This window comes from Salmo salar, chromosome ssa01 (assembly GCF_905237065.1).
Source record: "Salmo salar chromosome ssa01, Ssal_v3.1, whole genome shotgun sequence".
In the NCBI taxonomy this organism is placed as follows: domain Eukaryota; kingdom Metazoa; phylum Chordata; class Actinopteri; order Salmoniformes; family Salmonidae; genus Salmo; species Salmo salar.
The window spans coordinates 41,538,259-41,560,690 of record NC_059442.1 but is presented as its reverse complement, the minus strand read 5'-3'; the positions used below and the strand labels follow the sequence as shown (position 1 = coordinate 41,560,690).

Here is a 22,432-nt window from a genome sequence, read left to right as displayed (position 1 = left end):
ATGATGTCCTTGAGGAGCAGATTCGATGCATGAGCAGCACAGCCAATGGGTGTGATGTGAGGGTAGGACTCCACTTTAGACCAAGCAGTCTTCATGTTCGCAGCATTGCCTGTCAGCAGTGCAAATACGTTCTTTGGTCCAAGGTCATTGACTGCCTTCAGCTCATCTGCAATGTAGAGACCTTTTTGTCTTGTCCCTCGTGTCTGTGTTCTTGTAGAATACTGGTTGAGTGGTGGAGATGATGTAGTTAATTATTCCTTGCCCACGAACATTCGACCACCCATCAGAGATGATTGCAATACAGTCTGCTTTCTCTATGATTTGCTTGACCTTCACTTGAACGCTGTTGACCTCTGCATTCAGCAAATTAGTAGATACACACCTCCAACCAGACATGGTGTATGCTGGGCGTAGAACATTCAGAAATCTCTTGCAATACACGTTGCCAGTGAGCATCAGAGGTGAACCAGTTGCATACACACCTTAGCTACGTACCTCCATTGAGTCAAAATAACTTCTGATTCCAGGAGGACTGTGAGCTGTTGCTATCGATAAGGTGTCTGATTCATCATTTTCACCTCGAATAGAAGTAGAGGGACTTTTGTCAGCGGTCGCTTGTTGTCAGCGCTGAGGGAACTTTTATGTACTTGGCCAGATGATTCTACATCTTTGTTGCATTCTTCACATATTTGGGGCGGAAGGCAGCCTAGTAGTTAGAGCATTGGGCCAGTAACCAAAAGGTTGCTAGATTGAATCCCTGAGCTGACAAGGTAAGAAATTTTGTTTTGCCCCTGAACAAGGCAGTTAATCCACTGTTCCTAGGCCGTCATTGTAAATAAGTATTTGTTCTCAACTGACTTGCCTAGTTAAATAAATCAAATACGATTTGGCACAGTATTTACAAATGTACACAGCTTTTCCTTCTACATTAGTTCCAGTGAAATGTCTCCACACATCAGATAGTTCCCGTGGCATTTTCCTGTAAAGATTGGAAAAAAGAGTAAAATAACAACATACAATTCCATGTACAGATAAATAGTTAAGCAGTGAGATTAAACAACTCCTTTGTAAGATAAATGTTTTAAAATGAAACATGTATGGAAACAGGTGAATTAACACTCCTCAGTTAGCAGGCACTAGCAAGCTAAAACCCACATGGTTGCAAAAACTAACTAGCAGAAATTGTTGAGAAGTTAGAAATGTTTTAAACACACTTTGCTGTAGGCTACTATTTACTAGTTAACTTACATCTAGACGTTCCGCTAGCGGAACACCTGCTCCGATATCCAATGATGGGCGTGGCGTGAAATACAAACTCCTCAAATCCAAAAACTTCAATTTTTCAAACATATGACTATTTTACACCATTTTAAAGACAAGACTCTCCTTTATCTAACCACACTGTCCGATTTCAAAAAGGCTTTACAGCGAAAGCAAAACATTAGATTATGTCAGCAGAGTACCCAGCCAGAAATAATCAGACACCCATTTTTCAAGCTAGCATATAATGTCACAAAAAACAAAACCACAGCTAAATGCAGCACTAACCTTTGAACTTCATCAGATGACACTCCTAGGACATTATGTTATACAATACATGCATGTTTTGTTCAATCAAGTTCATATTTATATCAAAAAACAGCTTTTTACATTAGCATGTGACGTTCAGAACTAGCATTCCCACCGAACACTTCCGGTGAATTTACTAAATTACTCACGATAAACGTTCACAAAAAAACAAATTATTTTAAGAATTATAGATACAGAACTCCTTTGCAATCGCGGTGTCTGATTTTAAAATAGCTTTTCGGTGAAAGCACATTTTGCAATATTCTGAGTAGATAGCTCGCCATCACGGGCTAGCTATTTTGACACCCACCAAGTTTGGTACTCACCAAACTCAGATTTACTATAAGAAAAATTGGATTACCTTTGCTGTTCTTCATCAGAATGCACTCCCAGGACTTCTACTTCAATAACAAATGTTGGTTTGGTTCCAAATAATCCATAGTTATATCCAAATAGCGGCGTTTTGTTGTGCGTTCAAGACACTATCCGAAGGGTGACACGCCCGGCGCGTTTCGTGACAAAAAAATTCAAAATATTCCATTACCGTACTTCGAAGCATGTCAGACGCTGTTTAGAATCAATTTTTATGCGATTTTTCTCGTAAAAAAAAAAAAAAAGATTATATTCCGACCGGGAGTCGTTGTTTTCGTTCAAAGACTGAAAATGTAAACATGGAGTCGTCTCGTGCACGCGTGCGCCAGTCTCATTGTTCTCAGATCGATCACTTACCAAATGCGCTACTGTTTTTCAGCCATGGCCTGCAAAGTCATCATTCAACGTTCTGGTGCCTTCTGAGAGCCTATGGGAGCATTAGAAAATGTCACGTTACAGCAGAGATCCCCTGTTTTGGATAGAGATGACAAAGAAGGCCAAGAAATGGTCAGAGAGGGTGCTTCCTGTTTGGAATCTTCTCAGGTTTTGGCCTGCCAAATGAGTTCTGTTATACTCAGACACCATTCAAACAGTTTTAGAAACTTTAGGGTGTTTTCTATCCAAAGCTAATAATTATATGCATATTCTAGTTTCTGGGCAGGAGTAATAATCAGATTAAATCGGGTACGTTTTTTTTATCCGGCCGTGAAAATACTGCCCCCTATCCATAACAAGTTAACAAAAAATAATGTCATGTAAAAATGTAATCAAAACTTACCAGAAAGCATGTAATCCTTGGCTCAGACAGTGTAGTAGTGTGGGCTCAATAGCATCTCATTAGTACATTTTTTTGCAAAAATGTCAACCTGTTTTTGCTTTGTCATTATGCGGTATTGTGTGTAGATTGTTGAGGGAAATCAATTTAATCAATTTTAGAATAAGGCTATAACGTGACAGTGGAAAAAGTGAAGGTGTTTGAATACTTTCTGAATGCACTGAGTCATGAACTGACAATTGTTATTTTTCTAAATCTTTTGGAAAAACAATTTTGCGTGATTTCAATGAATGGGGTGCGTGTATGTATCTGATAGGCTATACATTAAACCCACAACCTTGGGAAGGCTTGTGCCACCCTCTTACCAACATTTGACTGCATCCAGTCTTTTATGGGTGTTTGTTTACCATACTTTGTGCAGGTGAGGTTGGGCTATCTAGTAGAAATGGTTACATTAACTTAAATTGTGTATGATTGATTGTTGTGTACACTCCTGCTCCTCTGATGTCAAACAGGACAGGCTATCTAACCCTCTCCTTCACTCTGCTTCAAATTTAATAAGGTTTGACTTTTACGCTGTGATTACACACACACACACCCTAACAATGGGTCCCTTATGTTTTGCTCAGGAATGGTGTTCCTAGGCTGTTTTGCATTTTTACAATTTGCATCATGGTTATTTTCTGCTGTCACTAGGACGATCTCACCTCTGAGACAGCACAGGCCCCAGTGCGGGGGGGGCTGTGTTATGTTCTTCCCAACTCTGATTTCAGCAGTTTAGTGACATCTCAGAAGTGGGTCATATTTTCTCCCTCAGGCAACTTCCTACATACAGTTGAAGTCGGAAGTTTACATACACTTAGGTTGGAGTCATTAAAACTCGTTTTTCAACCACTCCACAAATTTCTTGTTAACAAACTATAAATGTCAGGAATTGTGAAACTGAGTTTAAATGTATTTGGTTAAGGTGTATGTAAACTTCCGACTTCAACAGTATATGTTCATTAGTAGATTCCCCATTCTACCTTCTACAATAATAAAAAAAATACCTTCACAGTTCCAGCACATAATACCTTGAGGAATCGAAAAAATGTCTTAGCTACTTTCGGCACAACCTGGTCTGCAACAATGATGTTGGTATTGAAATGTGTAATGGTGGTGTGGTGACGCTTCAATTCCAGCCAGACACACTCACACTGTTGTCACACACGGTTGTGGTGCGTCCTCTCCAAACACACCAGTGATCCCAACCCCCCTGGCACCTCCCTTTCCTGGTCCTCTCCGTTCCCCCTAACTGTGCTAGCTGACTGATCGCCTGCCTGCCTGTTGATCCTAGGAGGGGGATAGCCACTGATCCACAGCCTGGGAGAAGACCCACTACCTGTGGGGGGTTATATACAGAGAGGAGAGCCCTCAGCTGATCTACTACTATAGAGCACCAACTAACCAACCAACACTTGGGTAAGGACATAGGACCCTATGTTTCTCCTCTTCCTTATTTGACAGTCCTCCCCCTTCTTGAGTGTGTGTGTGTCTTTGTGTTTTGCCTCCTTTGTTTTTCAGGGCTGTGGAGTGGGGACCTCCCGCCCGCTGACAAAGCTGTTGTCATGGAGACGTGTCTGGGACTTTTGCAGCACAGTAATCTCCACACAGCAGAGAGGCCAATGGAGAGGGGCAGGGGGGGGCGCCCGGACGAAAAAAGGGGGAGTAGATGGGGGGGGGGGGGGGGGTTGTGTGAGACAAGGAGGGGCCCTGAGGTCTTTTTCAGATTCAGAGCTGTGCGGCGGTTAGGATGACAGAGCAGATTTAATTGTGTCCGACCAGCGTACACCCACACATAAACAACACACAGGAGTACTACAGGCTGCTTTGCGGTTAGGGTGTTCTTTGTGGACTTGGTGTTACTAATGGTGACCTTCAGTGCTTGTTGTACATATTGTTAATAGTTTTCTAGTCAGCATGTCTATTTTGTGACGCACAGCCCGTTAGTGCATGGCCAGAGGTTTGTGTGTGTGTGTGTCCAGCTCGGAGTTGGACTAACTACGTAGATAGGAATGTGACTGGCATGTGGAGAAGGGGGCAGATCCACGGATGGAGGGACAAAGGTTATCTATTCTCCTAGCGTCCGGGGTCATGTGACCAGCGCTGTGCCTGTGGGAATGAGTGGGAGGGGGAGAGAGAGACACTTGATTTGGCTGATGTTGGTGTAGAACCCTGCAGGAAGACAACCAACTTTTTCCACTGGTGCACTGGTGCTACCAACTTTTTCAGTTGATGGCACCAATCGCAACAATTAAAAATGAATAAATAATTGATAATGGCTTGTGTCCTATAATGTGCCCGCATTCCATACAGAACCAGGCTAATAATGAATATCCATCTTTTAAATTAGCTTCCCTTCTGTTCTTACCTTTATTTGGATAGATTTACCTTAACAGAAAAGACTGTTAAATTAAGTGCAAAATCTATTGCAGATTTCAAAGTGCCGTGTGTTCTTTTCTGCCAAATCATCTAGAGCAGATATTCCCAATGTCGTCAGGGGTACGCCAAATAAAAATGTGATTCGCATTTTAAAAACAAAAATATTTTAAAAATCTTCACATTTTCAAACAGTACATTTATATTTTCCAGCGAGGCTATACATTTGCGTGAGGTTTTTTCTATTGCCTGAGTAGCCTCGTTTCACTGCCAAAAATAAAATTAAAGCATCTAGTGTTCAGCGAAATAACAACACAATGTCAAATACAGGTAGCCTAGTCAAATAATTAACATCCAATCACATTAACCGTTACTCTCTCGAGGGCAACCTTCACTCTTGCACCGACATTTAAACAAAACATGACCATTTGAAAAATACTCGACTTTCGAGTAGTAAGATGTATAAAAGCAACAGATACCATTTAATAAGAAGCGTCTTATATGGTGAGCTACCGAGTGGCTAGGACAGGCAAGCCCCGTACTATTGTGGAGGACTTAATTCTTCCTGCTGCCGCAGATATGGCTGGGACAATGCTGGGGATAAAGGCCCATAAAACTATAGACAATGCCTTCATCAAACAACACTGTTTCATGACGCATCAGTGACATGGCAGGAAATGTTTTGTAACAATTACTGCTATGCATACAAGCCAGTGAATTATATGCGTTACAGCTGGATGAGTCAACAGACATGGCGGGCCTGGCACAGCTCCTGGTATATGTCCGTTACGTTTATGGGGAGTCAATTAAGGAAGACATCCTCTTCTGGAAACCAGGACAACATGAGAGGATATTTTTTAAGTACTCGATAGCTTTGTGACATCAAATAGACTTTGGTGGTGAAGATGTGTTATCTGTACTGCTGGCGCGAAAGCCGGGATATTGAGAAATACAGTGGTTCCTCCTTTAAAAGTTGCGAGCTTACGCCGCGGGACTTAGAAGTAATTTGTGGTTTAGTACGGTACCCTGCGTCACCACTTCATTGCTCCAAACCAGCGCAGGAGGGAGTTAGAGCACTGATTATTATAGGTCGACCGATTTAATGGGCATTTTCAAGTTTTCATAACAATCGGTAATCTGCTTTTTTGAATGCCGATTATGGCCGATTTACATTGCAGTCCACGAGGGGACTGAGTGTCAGGCTGACCACTTGTTACGTGAATGCAGCATCAAAATGACCTTGTGGCTGCAAGGAGCCAAGGTAAGTTGCTAGCTAGCATTAAACTTATCTTATATAAAACAACAATCAATCTTCACAAAATCACTAGTTAACTACACATGGTTGATTGTATTGCTAGGTTAACTAGCTTGTTCTGCGTTGCATATAATCAATGGGGTTGCCTGTTAATTTATCGAATCACAGCCTACTTCAACTTGATGATTTAACAAAAGCGCAGTCGCGAAAAAAGCACAATCGTTGCAATAATGTACCTAACCATAAACATCACTGCCTTTCTTAAAATCAATACACAAGTATGTATTTTTTAAACCTGCATATGTATTTAAAAGAAATGTAATGTTAGCAGGCAATATTAACTAGGGAAATTGTCACTTCTCTTGCGTTTAGTGCAAGCAGAGTCAGGGTATATGCAGCAGTTTGAGTCGCCTGGCTTGTTGCGACCTGTTGAAAGGCCATTTACTCCTAACAAAGACTGTAATTAATTTGCCAGAATTTTACGTAATTATGACATAAGATTGTGCAATGTAACAGTAATATTTAGACTTAAAGTTGCCACCCGTTCGATAAAATACACAACGGTTCCGTATTTCACTGATTTCACTCAATTTGACCATGTTAATGACCAAAGGCTTGTATTTCTGTGTCTGTTTTATTATATTATGATTAAGTCTATGATTTGATAGAGCAGTCTGACTGAGTGGTGGTAGGCAGCAGCAGGCTCGTAAGCATTCATTCAAACAGCAGCTCTTAGCAGTGCTGGGATGCACAGCGCTGTTTGACTTTCAAGCCTATCAACTCCCGAGATTAGGCTGGCAATACTAAAGTGCCTATAAGAACATCCAATAGTCAAAGGTATAGGAAATACAAATGGTATAGAGAGAGTTGCAGTACGCTGCAACTTTTAAAGGAGGAACCACTAGTGGAAACGCGCTTGCAAACAGTTGCATCCACCAAGAGGCTCTTGCTGCCAAGGGAATGCCTGACCGCTTGAAAGACGTTTTGAACACTACAGTACAAATGGTTAACTTTGCAAGATGTGGGCAGCGACCATGTAACGCTTTTACAACATACAGAATTGCGCTGGTTATCAAGGGGCAAAGTACACGTTTTTTTAAATTCAGAGACGGGCTCATAGTTTTCTTTACTGACCATAATTTTCACTTGTCTGACCGCTTGCATGATGACAAATTTCTCACACGACTGGCCTATCTGGGTGACGTTTTTTCTCGCCTGAATGATCTGAATCTAGGATTACAGGGACTCTCCAACTATATTCAATGTGCGGGATAAAATTGAAGCTATGATTAAGAAGTTGGAGCATTAACAAGGACAACACAGGTCTTTCCATCCTTGTTTGATTTTTTTTTTGTGCAAATGAACTCAAGCTTACGGACAATGTCAAATGTGATATAGCGAAGCACCTGAGTGAGCTGGGTGCGCAATTACGCAGGTACTTTCCCGAAACGGACGACACAACTGGATTCGTTATCCCTTTCATGCCCTACCTCCAGTCCACTTACTGATATCTGAACAAGAGAGCCTCATCGAAATTGCAACAAGCGGCTCTGTGAAAATGTAATTTAATCAGAAGCCACTGCCAGATTTCTGGATAGGGCTACGGTCAGAGTTTCTTGCCTTGGCAAATTGCGCTGTTAAGACACTGATGCCCTTTGCAACCACGTACCTATGTGAGAGTGGATTCTCGGCCTTCACAAGCATGAGAACTAAATACAGGCACAGACTGTGTGTGGAAAATGATTTAAGACTGAGACTCTCTCCAATACAACCCAACATTGCAGAGTTATGTGCATCCTTTCAAGCACACCCTTCTCATTAACCTGTGGTGAGTTATTCACAATTTTCGATTAACAAATAAGGTTTTATATGTAAGATGGCTAAATAAAGAGCCAAATTATTTATTATTTGTGCCCTGGTTCTATAAGGGCTATTTGTCACTTCCCAGGAGCCGGGTTGTGACAAACTCACACTCATTCTTATGCTTAATAAATGTATCGTATAGTGTGTGTGTGTGTGTGTGTGTGGCAGGCTTACAATGATGGCAAAAAAACATTTGAGTGCGCGCTGACCCTGGTGCTAGAGGGGGTACGCAGCTGGAGGTTGAATGTTTGAAGGGCTACAGGACTATAAACAGTTTGGGAACCACTGATCTAGAGGTCAGAATAAAAAATTAAAAAACAATACTTGATATACCAAAATATCACTTCAACAAAAAAATGTAAATGGCTTATCCAATTCCAGGATAAGCAATTTACTTGCACCTTTTGATATTCCGCTCACTTTTATCCCTGTAACCATGAATAAACAGAATATTCCTATTTTACATTTGTATGGGTTAAATGGAATAGTGACACTGACTATAGGCCTATAAAGTCACATGTAGCATAATATAATATTAACTCCTGTAGAATTATGCATTTCTTGCAGTAAAATGATATAACTAATGTTAATTTTGTCACAGGAACAGGAGTGGGAAAATGTGAATTCTTTCAGCTTCTCTTGAGAAAATAGGAATGTGAGTGTAACTTGACTTTGACACTGTTATTCAAGCAGACAGTGTTCCAACCACACATAATATGTATCCGAGAGGAACTGAAGTCAGAAACATGTTTCATAGTTTTCTCAGCTTTTAATTTCCTTAAAACCGGTCAAACGGATGACATTTGGACATTTTGCACGGGAACAATCTTTCCACTTTAAAAATAGTTTTCTCTCCCCGGTCCCTAAACGAAAATGACAACTTTACCAATGTTAGAATGAATGCATTAGTAATCTATCGAAATACATTCTGGTGAGTACTACTTTATTTAGTCTTCTAGGGCAACAAGTTGACAGAGAAGCTGAATGTGTTGAACTATAGTTGACAAACACATGGCCAGCCATATGTCGGAAATTATAATGACCTACCAAATGTTGAAAATGATAAGCAGTAATGTTTCTAAATTAGAGGTGAAAGTAGATATTGTTATATCAGTCCATCATTACTTTGACTGACCTTCATGTCTTAATGTGGAAAATTTCAAGAACTTTGAAAGTTTCTTCAAGTGCAGTCGCAAAAATCAAGCGCTATGATGAAACTGGCTCTTATGAGAACCGCCACAGGAAAGGAAGACCCAGAGTTACCTCTGTTGCAGAGAATAAGTTCATTAGAGTTACCAGCACCTCCGATTGCAGCCCAAATAAATGCTTCAGAGTTCAAGTAACAGACACATCTCAACATCAACTGTTCAGAGGAGACTGCGTGAATCAGGCCTTTATGGTCAAATTGCTGCAAAGAAACCACTACTAAAGGACACCAATGAGAAGAAGAGACTTGCTTGGGCCAAGAAACATGAGCAATGGACATTAGACCGGTGGAAATCTGTTCTTTGGTCTGATGAGTCCAAATTTGAGATTTTTGGTTCCAACTGCTGTGTCTTTGTGAGATGCAGAGTAGGTGAATGGATGATCTCCACATGTGTGGTTCCCACCGTGAAGCATGGAGATGGTGTGGGGGTGCTTTGCTGGTGACACTGTTGGGAATTTATTTACAATTTAAGGCACACTTAACCAGCATGTCTACCACAGCATTCTGCAGCGATCCCATCTGGTTTGTGCTTAGTGGGACTATTATTTGTTTTTCAACAGGACAATGACACAACACACCTCCAGGCTGTGTAAGGGCTATTTGACCAAGAAGGAGAGTGATGGAGTGCTGCATCAGATGACCTGGCCTCCACAATTACCCGGCCTCAACCCAATTGAGATGGTTTGGGATGAGTTGGACCGCAGAGTGAAGGAAAAGCAGCCAACAAGTGCTCAGCATATGTGGGTACTCCTTCAAGACTGTTGGAAAAGCATTCCAGTTGAGATAATGCCAAGAGTATGCAAAGCTATCAAGGCGAAGGCTGGCAACTTTGAAGAATCTAAAATATATTTTGATTGAACACTTTTTTGCTTACTATATGATTCCAAATGTGTTATTTCATAGTGTCGATGTCTTCATTATTATTGTACAATGTAGAAAATAGTAAAAATAAAAAAATCCTTGAATGAGTAGATGTCCAGACTTTTGACTGGTACTGTAGTTTATTTTATTAAAACACAGGGGGGGATAAATGTTGACTGGCCCAACAATGATGAAGACTGAATGTCCAATGTTCTCTGCTGGTTATGTGAACTCACCGGGGATAAGGCTGATGCTCTCCGCTGGTGCCAATAACATAGGCTATAGGCTTCTGTTCAATTTAGTATAACTATGAAAGAGATTCGTTTTCATTGTCTTCTCTTTACAGCAATAAATATTTCCTTTCCAAACTATGATGAAATATTGCGATATGCCTTTCTTTTCACTGACAGACGCAACTCAACAAATTGCGGGCCCTTCTGACTGTAGGCAGTGAGATTTTAAAACAATCCACAGCTTATTCTTTTAAAAAAGCTAATAATCCTTTAGTGAAATCATGCTTTCTGGTGTAGTAACCTATTTTAAATGTATTTCTGTTTAGACAGGAGTAGGCTATATAATTTTGGCAATTTACTTTAGGGGAAACTTGGCTTATGGCCACTCCGCCTATGTCTAGCGTACTTTCAAAACTAGATTGATGCAAATAATCATGATTCTGCCAGCCTTTCCATCTACCCGAAGACTGTTAAGTTATCATTAGCATCACATATGGCTACACAAAGTATAGACATATAGGGCCTACACACAAAAGGGCGTTCCTGTGCCAATGTTGCTTCTTCAGAAAGTTGATTTGATTTTTGGTTAATTGCACATTACTGTTTGAATAAATCATGTTGATAAAAAATGTAAGAAAATATTTGTGAACCAAAAATGTCACTGGCACCCTTGCGACCAATAAAATAAAGTGTGTTTCACTGCCAAGTCAAACAGTGGCAAATGTGACTGTTTTGGTCACAGTATCAAACCCTGTTCCTGTGGTTACAACAAACTGTGTCCTACTGAAATGTGTTCTCTGTATACTGATACAGTGCAAGGTGACCCAACAGTCATGACCCCACTCGCTTGATAGAGATTATCTTTTAGGCCTACTTCTAATATGTACGGTTTAGATTAGGCCTACTTGTAGTGTGTAAGATTGATGTGTAAAACTGCAGAGATTTTTCACTCCGAAAACTTTGTGAGAGATCTGTTGGCGAGGGGAGTATGTCTGTGGGTTGAAAGTGCTGTGTGTGTGTGTGTGTGTGTGTGTGTGTGTGTGTGTGTGTGTGTGTGTGTGTGTGTGAGAGAGGGCGCTAAGGTTTGTTTGGGTTAAAACAGTGTGTAATATAAGGTGATAACAGAGCGACAATGGCGTCCTTGGTCTGTGCTATCTCAACCAGCTGGCAAACAGACTGACAGAGGGAGGGACCTGTAGAGAGCAGCAGAGAGGAAAGTAGTATTTTTTTTATTTATTTTTATTTCACCTTTATTTAACCAGGTAGGCAAGTTGAGAACAAGTTCTCATTTACAATTGCGACCTGGCCAAGATAAAGCAAAGCAGTTCGACAACATACAAAAACACAGAGTTACACATGGAGTAAAACAACATACAATCAATGATGCAGTAGAAAGAAAAAAAAATAATAAGATTATATACAATGTGAGCAAATGATGTGAGATAAGGGAGGTAAAGGCAAAAAAAATGCCATGGTGGCAAAGTAAATAAAGTATAGCAAGAAAAACACTGGAATGGTAGATTTGTAGTTTGAAGAAAGTTCAGAGATAAAATATAAATAATATGGTGCAAAGGAGCAAAATAAATAAATACAGTAGGGGAAGAGGTAGTAGTTTGGGCTAAATTATAGATGGGCTATGTACAGGTGCAGTGATCTGTGAGCTGCTCTGACAACTGGTGCTTAAAGCTAGTGAGGGAGATAAGTGTTTCCAGTTTCAGAGATTTTTGTAGTTCGTTCCAGTCATTGGCAGCAGAGAACTGGAAGGAGAGACGACCAAAGGAGGAGTTGGCTTTAGGGGTGACCAGAGAGGTATACCTGCTGGAGCGCGTGCTACAGGTGGGTGCTGCTATGGTGACCAGTGAGCGGAGATAAGGGGGGACTTTACCTAGCAGGGTCTTGTAGATGACCTGGAGCCAATGTGTTTGGCGACGATTATGAAGCGAAGGCCAGCCAACGAGAGACTTTCAGGTCGCAGTGGTGGGTAGTATATGGGGCTTTGGTGACAAAACGGATGGCACTGTGATAGACTGCATCCAGCTTGTTGAGTAGGGTATTGGAAGCTATTTTGTAAATGACATCGCCGAAGTCGAGGATTGGTAGGATGGTCAGTTTTACGAGGTTATGTTTGGCAGCATGAGTGAAGGATGCTTTGTTGCGAAATAGGAAGCCAATTCGAGATTTCACTTTGGATTGGAGATGATTGATGTGAGTCTGGAAGGAGAGTTTACAGTCTAACCAGACACCTAGGTATTTGTAGTTGTCCACAAATTCTAAGTTAGAACCGTCCAGAGAAGTGATGCTGGACAGGCGGGCAGGTGCAGGCAGCGATCGGTTGAAGAGCATGCATTTAGTTTTACTTGTGTTTAGGAGCAGTTGGAGACCACGGAAGGAGAGTTGAATGGCATTGAAGCTCGTCTGGAGGGTTGTTAACCTCTCTAGGCTAGGCGGGACGAATTCGTCCCACCTACGTAACAGCCACTGCAAGCCTGTGGCGCGATTTTCAAAACGTTAAAAATCCTATTACTTCAATTTCTCAAACATATGACTATTTTACAGCTATTTAAAGACAAGACTCTCGTTAATCTAACCACACTGTCCGATTTCAAAAAGGCTTTACAACGAAAGCAAAACATTAGATTATGTCAGCAGAGTACCAAGCCAGAAATAATCAGACACCCATTTTTCAAGCCAGCATATAATGTCACCAAAACCCAGAAGACAGCTAAATGCAGCACTCACCTTTGATGATCTTCATCAGATGACAACCCTAGGACATTATGTTATACAATACATGCATGTTTTGTTCAATCAAGTTCGTATTTATATCAAAAACCAGCTTTTTACATTAGCATGTGACGTTCAGAACTAGCATACCCCCGCAAACTTCCGGGAATTCGCTAACATTTTACTAAATTACTCACGATAAACGTTCACAAAAAGCATAACAATTATTTTAAGAATTATAGATACAGACCTCCTCTATGCACTCGATATGTCCGATTTTAAAATAGCTTTTTGGTGAAAGCACATTTTGCAATATTCTAAGTACATAGCCCAGGCTTCACGGGCTCGCTATTTAGACACCCGGCAAGTTTAGCACTCACCATAATCATATTTACTATTATAAAAGTTTGATTACCTTTTGTTGTCTTCGTCAGAATGCACACCCAGGACTGCTATTTCAATAAAAAATGTTGGTTTGGTCCAAAATAATCCATCGTTATATCCGAATAGCGGCGTTTTGTTCGTGCGTTCCAGACACTATCCGAAATAGTAAAGAAGTGTCACGCGCATGGCGCAATTCGTGACAATAAAATTCGAAATATTCCATTACCGTACTTCGAAGCATGTCAACCGCTGTTTAAAATCAATTTTTACGACACTTTTCTCGTAGAAAAGCGATAATATTCCGACAGGGAATCTCCTTTTCGGCAAACAGAGGAAAAAATCCCAAAGGCGGGGGCGGTCGGGGTCACGCGCATAAGCCCGTGTCCCTTGATCGGCCACTTGAGAAAGGCAATAATGTGTTTCAGCCTGGGGCTGGAATGACGACATTCTGTTTTTTCCCGGGCTCTGAGCGCCTATGGACGACGTGGGAAGTGTCACGTTAGAGCAGAGATCCTTAGTAAATGATAGAGATGGAAAAGAAGTTCCAGAAATGGTCAGACAGGCCACTTCCTGTAAAGGAATCTCTCAGGTTTTGACCTGCCATTTGAGTTCTGTTATACTCACAGACACCATTCAAACAGTTTTAGAAAATTTAGGGTGTTTTCTATCCATATGTAATAAGTATATGCATATTCTAGTTACTGGGTAGGAGTGGTAACCAGATTAAATCGGGTATGTTTTTTATCCAGCCGTGTCAATACTGCCCCCTAGCCCTAATAGTTTAACACAGTGTCCAAAGAAGGGCCAGAAGTGTACAGAATGGTGTCGTCTGCGTAGAGGTGGATCAGAGATTCACCAGCAGCAAGAGCGACATCATTTATGTATACAGAGAAAAGAGTTGGCCCAAGAATTGAACCCTGTGGTACCCCCATAGAGACTGCCAGAGGTCCAGACAGTAGGCCCTCCGATTTGACACACTGAACTCTGTCAGAGAAGTAGTTGGTGAACCAGGCGACGCAATCGTTTGAGAAACCAAGGCTACTGAGTCTGCGGTGATTAACAGAGTCAAAAGCTTTGGCCAGGTCAATGAATACGGCAGCACAGTATTGTTTCTTATCGATGGCGGTTACGATGTCGTTTAGGACCTTGAGCGTGGCTGAGGTGCACCCATGACCAGCTCTGAAACCAGATTGCATAGCGGAGAGGGTGCGGTGGGATTCGAAATGGTCGGTAATCTGTTTGTTAACTTGGCTTTCGAAGACCTTAGAAAGGCAGGGTAGGATGGATATAGGTCTGTAGCAATTTGGGTCAAGAGTGTCACCTCCTTTGAAGAGGGGGATGACAGCAGCTGCTTTCCAATCTATGGGAATCTCAGACGACACAAAAGAGAGGTTGAACAGGCTAGTAATAGGGGTTGCAATAATTTCGGCAGATAATTTTAGAAAGAAAGGGTCCAGATTGTCAAGCCCAGCTGATTTGTAGGGGTCCAGATTTTGCAGCTCTTTCAGAACATCAGCTGAATGGATTTGGGAGAAGGAGAAATGGGGGAGGCTTGGGCGAGTAGCTGTGGGGGGTGCAGTGCTGTTGAATGCAGTAGGGGTAGTTAGGTGGAAAGCATGGCCAGCCGTAGAAAAATGCTTGTTGAAATTCTCAATTATAGTGGGCTTATCGGTGGTGACAGAGTTTCCTATCCTCAGTGCAGTGGGCAGTTGGGAGGAGGTGTTCTTATTCTCCATGGACTTTACAATGTCCCAGAACTTTTTAGAGTTGGAGTTGCACGAAGCGAATTTCTGTTTGAAAAAGCTAGCCTTGGCGTTTCTAACTGCCTGTGTGTATTGGTTTCTAACTTCCCTAAAAAGTTGCATATCGCGGGGGCAGTTCGATGCTAATGCAGAACGCCACAGGATATTTTTGTGTTGGTTAAGGGCAGTCAGGTCTGGGGAGAACCAAGGGCTATATCTGTTCCTGGTTCTAAATTTCTTGAAAGGGGCATGCTTATTTAAGATGGAGAGGAAGGCATTTTTTCAAAAATAACCAGGCATCCTCTACTGACGGGATGAGGTCAATATCCTTCCAGGATACCAGGGCCAGGTCGATTAGAAAGGCTTGCTCGTTGAAATGTTTCAGGGAGCGTTTGACAGTGATGAGTGGAGGTCGTTTGACCGCTGACCCATTACGGGTGCAGGCAATGAGGCAGTGATCGCTGAGATCTTGGTTGAAAACAGCAGAGGTGTATTTAGAGGGCACGTTGGTTAGGATGATATCTATGAGGGTGCCAGTGTTTGCGGCTTTGGGGTTGTACCTGGTGGGTTCATTAATAATTTGTGTGAGATTGAGGGCATCAAGCTTGGATTGTAGGATGGCTGGGGTGTTAAGCATGTCCCAGTTTAGGTCACCTAGTAGCACGAGCTCTGAAGATAGATGGGGGCAATCAGTTCACATATGGTGTCCAGAGCACAACTAGGGGCCGAGGGGGTCTATAGCAGGCGGCAACGGTGAGAGACTTGTTTTTGGAGAGGTGGATTTTTAAAAGTAGAAGTTCAAATTGTTTGGGTACAGACCTGGATAGCAGGACAGAACTCTGCAGGCTATCTCTGCAGTAGATTGCAACACCGCCCCCTTTGGTCATTCTATCTTGTCTGAAAACGTTGTAGTTAGGGATGAAGATTTCAGAGTTTTTGGTGGACTTCCTCAGCCAAGATTCAGACACAGCTAGGACATCCGGGTTGGCAGAGTGTGCTAAAGCTGTGAATAAAACAAACTTAGGGAGGAGGCTTCTAATGTTAACATGCATGAAACCAAGGTTATTACGGTTACAGAAGTCATCAAAAGAGAGCGCCTGGGGAGTAGGAGTGGAGCCAGGCACTGCAGGGCCTGGATTCACCTCTACATCCCCAGAGGAGCAGAGAAGAATAAGTATGAGGGTACGGCTAAAAGCTATAAGAATTGGTCGTCTGTGACGTCCAGAATAGAGAGAAAAAGGAGCAGGTTTCTGGGGGCGATAAAATAGCTTCAATGTATAATGTACAGACAAACGTATGGTGGGATGTGAGTACAGAGGAGGTAAACCTAGGCATTTAGTGATTATGAGAGAGATATTGTCTCTAGAAACATCATTGAAACCAGAAGATGTCATAGCATGTGTGGGTGGAGGAACTGAGAGGTTGGATAAGGTATAATGAGCAGGGCTAGAGGCTCTACAGTGAAATAAGCCAATAAACACTAACCAGAACAGCAATGGAGAAGGCATATTGACATTAAGGAGAGGCATGCTTAGCCGAGTGATCAAAGGGTCCAGTGAGATTCAGACAGCTAGCCGGGCCATAGGTAGCAAGCTGGTGGAAGATGGGAGGGAGGTCTGTTTTTAGCCACCTCGTGCGTTTCCGTCTGTGGGTTAGTGGGGTTCCGTGTGGAAGGGGGGACCAGTCCAAGTTGGCAAAATAGTTAGTTATAGTGGCCCAAGAAAAGTGTCCGATAGACCTATTCAGATCGCAGCCGAAAAGACAGCTAACGATTAGCGGGCCGCAGATGGGCGATCAGGTTACGTCGCGACGGAGGGGCCAGTTGGATAACTCCCTCGGGCAGATAACGTCGGTGGTCCAGTCGTGAAGACCCGATGGGGCTCCGCATCGGCAGTAAAACGGGTCAGGATAGGTGAGTTGTAGCCCAGGAGACACTTCAGCTGGCTAGCTCAGGAATAGCCCAGGAGTGGCTGACGGAACTCTTCAGCTGGCTAGCTGGCTAGCTCCGTAACAGTATAGTAGCTAGGTCTGTGCTGGTTGGCCTATTTGTGTAAATAGCTTCGTTTCTGTCTTCCGCTTAGTGTGTTAGGTCGTTTTATATTGGATTGTGGGTAGAGGTTTTCGACATTGGGTTTGGGGGCTGGGGAGGAGTGGTGTGTGATTGTCTAAGATGCTCATTCTTTTTGGTGGAATTGTGAGTGACTATGAATCCTCTGGTTGTATTTAAATGTTTGGTAGTGTAGGGCACGCTAATGTGCGTACTATGTTGTGGTTTGTCTGAGTGGCAGCATTCCTGTACCATACTAACCTTTCCTCCCTTCCTGTTCTTCAGGTGTCCCTCCTCTCCTGGAATCCCAACATCTGCTGAGTCATCAGTAGTGAGTCAGGGTGTCATGGCCACCGGGCCCAGGACACGCAGAGATCACCCCTCATAGTACTTCCCCCAGCCAGCCACCTGCAGCACACACACACACACACACACACACACACACACACACACACACACACACACACACACATACACACAGGAGGAAGCACAGGGGTGGCAATGATGACCACATCACATATGAACGGTCATGTGACTGAGTCAGACGGTGGAGGAAGTGGAGGAGGCGAGTCGAACCAGGAGGAGCCCCAGCAGTGGCACAGGGAGATGGCAGTGGACTGCCCAGGGGACCTGGGTGCTCGTACCCTGCCTGTGCGGCGCTCTGCCCAGCTGGAGAGGATCCGTCAGCACCAAGAGGACTTGAGGAGGAGGAGGAGGGAGGAGGAGGGCAGGAACAGACAGGAGCTAGATCTTAATGCTTCCATACGGCTCAAGAAGCTATCTCAGAACCCCAAGGTGGGCATCGATAACCCCACCTTCGACCCCATTGAAGGCCCCGTAGGGCCCATGGGACTTCCGCCCAACCTGGGGGCCCCTACTCTACTGGGTGAGTAGGACTGAGTATGACAATACTCTTAACAAAGCCATACAATATAATAGTGTTCTATTAAGTTGTGATTCTGAACAGAATAGTTATTTGGCGTTAGCATTGAGCACTAGCAAGAATAAAGTGCTAACAAGCAAGTGGCTGTCTCGTGCTGAAATCAAATGGCAAACATTTTGCTCTGAAAACAAGGTGAAGAAAGTGCCATTTTGCTTAAGACAATCCTTTCAGATTTATAGGAGTGGATGTGGGGGTAGGGTCGGTTTGGAATTCAGTATAGGCCTCTAGCTGTCTGTAGCTTTCCCTCAGACTCTTAACCCAAGTTCACTTTTCCTGTTCCAGGTAGGCTTATGAATGAGACCAAACACACACACACACACACACACACAGCAGTCTATAGGCCTGTAGTCAGTGCATTCTTCTTCTAAAGCTCTCTGAGGGAGTCCTACTTCACTCCCACTTAATTCTCTAATGATCGGGAGGCTGGGGTCTGAGAAAGACTGAGGGAGGAAAGTAGGGAGTGAGAGCAGGAAGGAGGTGGTACGTGAGGAGGGAGGGAAGAGGTGTGTGTGTGTGTGGTAGCAGCATTCCTCGGGGGGGGGGGGGGGTTAATTAAAAACTCTGTTACATAACATTCTGACCCAGGCTGCAATTGCTGCTCTCTGGCCCTCCATTTTCTGCCCTAGTTTTTTTCTTTTTCTGCCCCATCTCCTGTCTTTCGACTGCCCTACCACTCCTCCTGCCAAGTTAACAATGCATTGAAATGATACCTATCATGTAGCCTAGGCCTAGCCTAAGAAAACAATATGTAGGACAGAAGGTACCCAGTGAAGTCAATGGCGCGTGACAGTAGATCCTCCATCAGATGAGACGTCTAGCCTCCCACTTAGATACTCCCTTTTACACACACGCAGACCGTCTCCTTATTTTGGTCTTAGTTAGACTGGACAGATATGTCTAAGAGAGGGGTCTGGATTTGAGAGGGCTGGTAAGATTTAAGAATATGATGATTATTTTGGAGTTGTATCACTGATATAAATATCCTGTCTTGACCATAGTCCCTGTATGAGTTCACTGTAATTCTTTCCTGAATCTGAGCATTTGTCTCTGGCTGTTGTGTAATGTATTTGTATGGTTGATCTGTCTGTACGGTATATGTATGCCTGATTCTCCCTGCATACAGAGTTGGAGGAGCTGCTGATGTCCCTAAAGCAGGTGCAGCACTGCCTGTCTGACACCCAGAGCCAGGAGGACGTGGAGCTGGTGCTGCAGCTGGTCCAGAAGACTGACTTCCAGAAGGCTTTCAACATCCACAACGCTGTGGCCCAGCACATGAACAGGCCCAGCCCGCCCTTCCCACACACAGACCGCGCTCAGGGCCTGGCACAAGAGGTGAGTCCTGCTCTGGAGTCCGTTTGGGGTGTTAAGGTTAGCTGATCATAGAGCTGTGCTTACAGAGCTGACCCAGCAGCACATGAACCGACCCAGCCCGCCCTTCACCACACACTGCCCTTAGGGCCTGGTCCAGGAGGTGAGACCCAGATGCTGATATCAAGTCAGTTTGCAGTATTACTATGTAATAGTTTAGTGTAGGGCTTGCGAAGGGTAAACTGCTCCTAGATCTGTGCCTACAGATGTGACCCCGAAAAGGAACTGGCTCAGGAGGAAAGAGGAAGACTCCGTTAGACACTGATCCAGAGTGTTTTCTTCAACATGGTTAAGGGTAGGATTTGTGGAGGAGTACGCTGATCGTAGGATCTGTTGGGCAACGTCGACCCGGAGTATACTGAGTAGGGCTAGGGAAGAGGATGTGGGCTGAGCGTCGAATAATACGGAATAATGCTCCTGTATACCCACTTCCAAATCAACCCTTCCCTCCACTGGTCTTAGGCCCATTTCAGACTGCGTGGGAACTAGAATAGAAGGAAATGGGAGGGGGACATCAAACTTGATGCCAAGCAACAGGCCAAAAAGTGAGGACTGAGGAGGGTCTGTGTGACACAATGACAGGAATACGCGCACAAAGGCACGCACATAAACAGACACACTGAAACACGCATGCACACAAACACCCACACACACAAGCGATCAAGTACGACTTGTAGGAGTTGTGGAAAATGTTGCCGAAATTAGGTAGCCGACTAGCCTTGAAGTTGATGTTCAGCAGAGTTTGTGCAGTGTAAGAAGTTTTTAATGGGCAGAAACCACCACATGACTTTTTGTATGTTTTGTCCACTAATGACACTTGATTGAGGAGAGATCCTCTTTGCCTGGAATCGCTGTAGTGTGAAGAAGTGTTAATGAGGCTCAATAATAAACTTGTTTATTGTTGTTTCCCTGTTCTCTCATTCTGCCCCAGCAGCACAGAACAGCTCTTGTACTCAAGCCCCATCATTAGAGCCCAGACGTAGAACTGAAACTCACTGACCTGGACAAGACAGGACACTCACAATAGGGCGTCTCTCTCTCTGAGGCTGCTGCCTGCACCATTATAGACTCACTGACAGCAGTCAGAGCCACCACCGTTTTATTCATTAGGCACCAAACGAGAGAAAATGGGCTTAAACGGGGTCGGAATACCAGAATTTGCCCCACGTGTGTGTGTGTGCATGTTTGTTTGTGTGTGTTTATGCATGTGGACAGAATACATTGTCCTATAATATACATACCTTTCCCATGCCAAATGGACCCTATTCCAAGATCAACTCGGGCCTTTTTTAAACAGGAAAGGTAGAGGTGTTTCAGCCTTGAATGTTGTGCCCTCAGTATGTAGGGAGTTTTCTATTGGCCAGCCCTTATGTGGACCATGTCACCATTGTGTACCTTACGGTAGAGTCACAAGGCGCCTTCCTCAGCTAAGGTGACGCAACCACCAATGGGCGAACTCTTCCGCTTCACGCTGGGTTCATATAGCCAAAACAAAGCGTCCCGGTGGTCAAGAAAAATGATGTCCACGAATTGCTCGGCGCTGAAGTTGGTCTCCACCGCCAAGCTCACGCAGCGTTGCTGCTCAATGAACAAAGGAATGTTTGGTGGAAAAGAGGCGAGTGTTGAGTTATGCTAATTAACACATCTACATGGTAGCTGTGAATTGCAGGCTATTACCAAGTGCCAGGTGCTAGAAGCCATATTAGCCAAGCCATTAGCCCAAACAAAGACCTATGTTTCAAAGTTGATACATGTTCATCACAGGAGATTGGTGAGGGGAGAACGGCTCATAGTAATGGACAGAAAGGAGCAAATGGAATGGTATTGAACACCTGGAAACCGTGTGTTTGATACCATTCCACGCCAACCATTACCACGAGCCCATTCTCCCCAATTTAGGTGCCACCAACCTCCTGTGACGTGCATCCAGGTATACTGATGTGGGGGGAGTCAACTTATTTTAATTACATTATTTCAAATGTTTTAATAAGTGTGCTCCATTTGAAGTAGAAATCAAAAACAAACGTCATTACATGAAACAAAATGTTAAATCATTTGAGACTACAGGAAATAGGCTGACTGCTATGTTTAACAACTGCAGTAATGGTTGCTTTGGTTATAAACAGCCTTGTGGCTATTGTAGTCTTTACTGTGGGGGGAAAAAAACGAATCTCTAAAGTTGTCCCAGGTGAGGCAGGCAGCATGCGAGGGAGGGGCAACTGTGCAGGCGCCTTACCACAACACCATAGTGGGATTAGCATATGTCTGGAGGAGACCACTTCAGTGAAGAGGGTTTTTTTCCCCCCATGGGGCCACCCTGGTATAACCCCACCTCCATAAACTTAGTGTTAGACCCCCCCTGCCTTGAATGGATTAACCTGGTCCCAGTGACGTCAGCTCCAGAGGGATTCTGGGTTGACTGAGTCGTGTTCATTAGGCACCAATTAGAAGAAAATGTATTGAAACATGGAAGGACTATCTGGACTTGTCATTGCAAAGCGTTTTAAAATGTGTTCTGTTGCGTGCCCTAATGAACACAACCAAAGCTGAACCTGGGCCCAAGGCCATCTCACTGGTTACTCTAACATGGTCTGCGGCTGGGGCCGTTCTAAAGCACTTTGAAGGCCCGTCAGCACCCCACAAGGAAAAAGTTAAAACCAGTCAAGAAAAT

General features: G+C 43.5%; 1 protein-coding gene across 2 annotated transcripts in view; it reads left to right on the top strand.

Annotated features, from left to right (window-relative positions):
• LOC106602535 (protein PALS1) overlaps positions 1-22,432 on the top strand; it is a 60,644-nt gene that overhangs the window by 23,960 nt on the left and 14,252 nt on the right. Inside the window, exons 2-4 of one of the 2 annotated variants that reach the window (XM_014195210.2) lie at positions 4,053-4,177; positions 17,736-18,336; positions 19,517-19,725. In XM_014195210.2, the coding sequence (XP_014050685.1) occupies positions 17,952-18,336; positions 19,517-19,725 (594 nt within the window). In that variant the 5' untranslated portion in view covers positions 4,053-4,177; positions 17,736-17,951. The remainder of the gene's footprint in view (positions 1-4,052; positions 4,178-17,735; positions 18,337-19,516; positions 19,726-22,432) is intronic. The other variant, XM_014195217.2, reaches the window with a different exon arrangement.